We start from the raw sequence: 5,064 nt of genomic DNA on the forward strand, positions 1-5,064 counted from the left end.
AGGATTGGGATCATTCCCTGAATATTTTCAGACCACAATGCTTTGAAACTTGAATTCAACACAAGAAGAAATTTGGAGGGAACTCAAATACTTGGACTTTAAAGAGCATCCTAATAAAGAATGAATGGGCCATCCAAGCAATTAAAGAAGAATTTTTAAGAATCATAAAAACAAATGAAAAGGAAAACAAAACTATTTAAAACCTTTGGAGTGGAGCAAAAGCAGTCTGAAGAGGGAAGTTTATAGCAATACAAGCCTTTCTCAAGAAACAAAAAAGTTCTCAAATACAGAACCTAACCTTTCACCTAAAGGAGCTGGAAAAATAACCGCAATCAAAGCCCAAAACCAGCAGGAGAAGAGAAAGAATAAATATTAGAGCAGAAAACAATGAAATAGAAAGCAAAAGAATAGTAGAACAGATCAAAGAAACCAGGAGCCAGTTCTTTGATAGAATTAATAAGATCAATAAACTCCTGTCCAGACTTATCAAAAAGAAAAGAGAAAGGACCCACATAAATAAAATCATGAATGAAAAAATAGAGTTCACAACCAACACCAAGGAAACACAAAAATTTTAAGGACATATTATGAACAACTATATGCCAACAAGTTAGGCAATTTGGAAGAAATTGATGAATTCCTGGAAACCTATAAATTACCAAAACTGTTACAGGAAGAAATAGAAAACCTGAACAGATCAATAACCAGTGAGGAATTTGAAGCAGTCGTCAAAAACGTCCCAAGACACAAGAGTCCAGGGCCAGATGGCTTCCCAGGGGATTAAAGAAGGAGAGCAGTGTGAAGAAGAAGAGGCGAGAACGACCCCCGGACCGGCCAAAGCCCGCGTGCCGCCGCATCCCCGCGTCCAGCGCTTACGTCCCGCCGCCGTCGCCACCATGCCCAAGAGAAAGGCTGAAGGGGAGGATGATAAAGGAGATAAAGCCAAGGTGAAGGATGAGCCACAGAGAAGATCTGCAAGGTTATCTGCTAAACCTGCTCCTCCAAAGCCAGAGCCCAAGCCTAAAAAGGCCCCTGCAAAGAAGGGAGAGAAGGTACCCAAAGGGAAAAAGGGGAAAGCTGATGCTGGCAAGGATGGAAGTAACCCTGCAGAAAATGGAGAGGCCCAAACAGACCAGACACAGAAAGCTGAAGGTGCTGGAGATGCCAAGTGAAGTGTGTGCATTTTTGATAACTGTGTACTTCTGGTGACTGTACAGTTTGAAATACTATTTTTTATCAAGTTTTATAAAAATGCAGAATTTTGTTTTACTTTTTTTTTTTGTAAGCTATGTTGTTAGCACACGGAACACTTCATTGTTGTTTTGGGGGAAGGGCATATATCACTAATAGAATATCTCCGAAGCTAGATTGATAACAAGAGGGAAAAACACCTTCCCCTTCTAGTTTTGAGAAACTTCCTCTTGGCTCCCAGGAGGAGGGATTCCTTGATGTTGACACACATGAGCCACCTTGGTGGTGTGGAAAAACTAAAATTCATTTTTTTATGTCCTCTTCTCCCTCTCTGCCTTCAACATAGACTTGAATCCCTTAAACCCAGAGACCTGTTGGAACCTGATCCCATGAAATGGTTCCCAGTATGTCAGGCAATCTGGACTTTACGGTGTCACCACTGAGATGGCGTCCCTCAAAAGAGTTCCTTTTTTTAGCTTGTGGATCTTCAGATTGATAATTCTGCCATTTTCATTTCATTTCCTGAAAGTCAGGGTCGGCTTGTGAAAAGTTGTTAAACAACATGCTAAATGTGAACTGTCAACCCTCACTCTAAACTTTCCCTGTTCAGAGCATCACATGAAGACTTCATTGGGTTTTATAGTGGCTTTCTGATTTTGGTAGTCCATTGAAGAAGGGAGTTTGAAAGTTGTTGTATACTGTTAACGATCGTCCGCCCATGTCCTGCCTGAAATATCATGATTGTTTATGAAAAGTATCTTTAATAAAGCTGGATACAGTTTGGCTTGGAAAAAAAATATTTAAAGAAGGATTAGTAGCCACTTTCTGAAGCTATTTTAAAAAATAGAAATGGAAGGAAAACTTCCAAACTCATTCTATGAGGCCAGCATTGCCTTGATCCCAAAATAAGAAAAAAACTGCACCAAAAAGGAGAATTACAGAGCAATATCCCCAAAGAACATGAATGATTCTCATGAAGATACTAGGCAATAGGGTCAAACAGTACATTAAATAGATTATTCAACATGACCAAGTGGGATTTACTCACAGATTGCCAGGGTGGTTCGACATCCACAAATAAACCAATGTGATACAATACATAAATAAAATAAAGGACAAAAACCATATGATCCTCTCAATAAATGCAGAAAAAGTATTTGACAAAGTACAACATCCTTTCTTGATTAAAACTCTTCCCAGTATAGTGAGAGAGGGAATAATATCATAAAAGCCATATATGAAAAGTCCACAGCAAATGTCATTTTCAATGGGGAAAAACTGAGAGTTTTTTCCTTAAGGTCAGGAACACAACAGGGATATTCATTCTGACAACTGTTGTTCAACATAGTACTGGAAGTACTAGCCTCAACAATCAGACCAAAAAAATTAAAATAATAAAAATAAAAATAAAATGAATAAAAGGCATTCAATTTGACAAAGAAGAAGGAAATTTCACTCTTCACAGATGACATGATATTCTTATGTGGAGAATCCAAAAGACTCCACCCTCAAGTTGCTAGAACTCATACAGGATTTCAGCAAAGTGGAAGGATATAATATTTTTTAAATTTATTTATTTATGATAGTCACAGAGAGAGAGAGAGAGAGAGAGAGAGAGAGAGGCAGAGACACAGGCAGAGGGAAAAGCAAGCTCCATGCACCAGGAGCCCGACGTGGGATTCTATCCCGGGTCTCCAGGATCGCGCCCTGGGCCAAAGGCAGGCGCCAAACCTCCGCGCCACCCAGGGATCCCAGGATATAATATTGATACAAAGATGCTAGTTGTGTTTCTATACACTAAAAATGAGATAGAAGAAAGAGAAATCAAAGAATTGATCCCATTTACAATTGCACCAAAAACACAACCTAAGAAAAACTTAACCAAAAAGATAAAAGATCTGTGCTCTGAAAACCATAGAACATTCATGAAAGATACTGAGAAAGACAGAAATAAATGGTAAAAAAATGTTTTATGCTTGAGTTTGGAGAACAAATATTGTTAAAGTGTCTATCCCACCTAGACTAATCTACACATTCAGTGAAATCCTTATCAAAATATCATCAGCAATTTTCACAGAGCTGGAGTAAACAATCCTAAAATTTGTATAGAACCTGAAAAGACCCTAAATATCCTAAGGAATGTTGAAAATGAATACCAAAATTGGTGACATCACAATCCTGGACTTCAAGCTGTATTGCAAAGCTTTACTTATCAGGACAGTGTAGTACTGGCACAAAAACAAACACATAGATCAATGGAACAGAATACAGAACCCAGAAATGGGCCCTCAACTCTATGGTCAACTAATATTTGAAAAAGGAGGAAAAAATGCCTAATGGAAAAAAGACGGTCTCTTCAGCAAACATTGCTATGGAAATTGGACAGCCACATGCAGAAGAATGAAACTGGGCCATTTTCTTACACCAGACACAAAAATAGACTCAAAATGGATGAAAGGCCTAAGTGTGAGAGAGGAATCCATCAAAATCCTAGAGGACAAGATAGGCAGCAACTTCCATGATCATGGTTGCAGCAACTTCTTGCTAGACATGTCTTTTTAAAAAGGGGAAATTAAGGCAAAAATGAACTATTGAAATTTCATCAAGATAAAAATATTTTGCACAGCAAAGGAAACAGTCAACACAGTCCAAAGACAACATACCAAATGAGGAAGATATTTGCCAAATTTATCAGGTAAAGGACTAAAATCCAAAATCTATAAAGAACTTACTAAACTCAACACAGAAAGAACAAATAATTTAATCAAGAATAGGCATAAACAAACATTTTTCCAAAGAAGACATATGAATGGCCAGTAGACACATGAAAAAATGCCCAACATCACTCAACATCAAGGAAATACAAATCAAAACCATGAGATAGCACCTCACACTAGTCAAAATGGCTGAAATTAACAAATCAGGAAATGATAGATGTTGGCAAGGATGCAGAGAAAGGGAGAACCCTCTTATACTATGGGTGGGAATGCAAATAGAGTGGTACAATCACTCTGGCAAACAGTATGGAGTTTCCTCAAAAAGTTGAAAATAGAGCTACCCTATGACCCAGCAATTGCACTATTAGGTATTTACCCCAAAGATACATGTGTAGTGTTCTGAAGGAGTACCTATACCCCAATGTCTATAGTATCAATGCCCACAATAGCTAAACTATGGAAAGATCCCTGAGACTCATCACCAGATGAACATAAAAAGAAGACGGAATACTACTCAGCCATCAAAAAATGAAATCTTGCCAATTGCAATGACATGTATGGAACTAGAGGGTATATGCTGAGTGAAATAAGTCAGTGAGAGAAAGACAATTATCATATGATCTCACTCATGTGGAATTTAAGAAACAAACAGAGGATCATAGGGGAAGAGAAGGAAAAATAAAACAAGATGAAATCAAAGAGTGAGACAAACCATAGGAGACTTTTAACTATAGAAAACAAACTGAGGGTTGCTGGAGGTGAGGAGGGTGGGCGGATGACGTAACTGGGTGATGGGCATTAAGGACATTTGATGTAATGAGTACTGGGTATTATGTAAGACTGATGGATCACTGAATTTTAACTCTGAAACTAATAATACACTATATTTTAATTAATTTAATTTAAACTGAAAAAAGTTATACAATTAAATGGAAAAAATAATAAATATAATTGTAGGAGCACCATTTATTAAATGAAAAGCCAATAAAAAGAAAGAAATGAATTACATGTAAGTAATATTTGTTTATACAAGGACTTTTATCTACAATATACAAAGAATTCTTGCAATTCAGTAGTATTCAAAGAACCCAAATAAAAAGTGGGTTCTATGAATGACCAGTAACCTGAAAATATGATCAATCTCACTGCTGATTAG

General features: G+C 37.3%; 1 protein-coding gene across 1 annotated transcript; it reads left to right on the plus strand.

Annotated features, from left to right (window-relative positions):
- The first annotated feature begins 797 nt into the window (after window positions 1–797).
- On the plus strand, window positions 798–1,944 carry LOC129506729 (non-histone chromosomal protein HMG-17-like). Its single transcript, XM_055320688.1, has one exon. It carries the CDS (start codon window positions 897–899, stop codon window positions 1,170–1,172), a length of 276 nt encoding a protein of 91 aa, XP_055176663.1. The 5' UTR covers window positions 798–896; the 3' UTR covers window positions 1,173–1,944.
- Window positions 1,945–5,064: the final 3,120 nt, after the last annotated feature.

Source organism: Nyctereutes procyonoides, unplaced genomic scaffold, assembly GCF_905146905.1.
Source record: "Nyctereutes procyonoides isolate TBG_1078 unplaced genomic scaffold, NYPRO_anot_genome, whole genome shotgun sequence".
NCBI classification, from domain to species: Eukaryota; Metazoa; Chordata; class Mammalia; order Carnivora; family Canidae; genus Nyctereutes; species Nyctereutes procyonoides.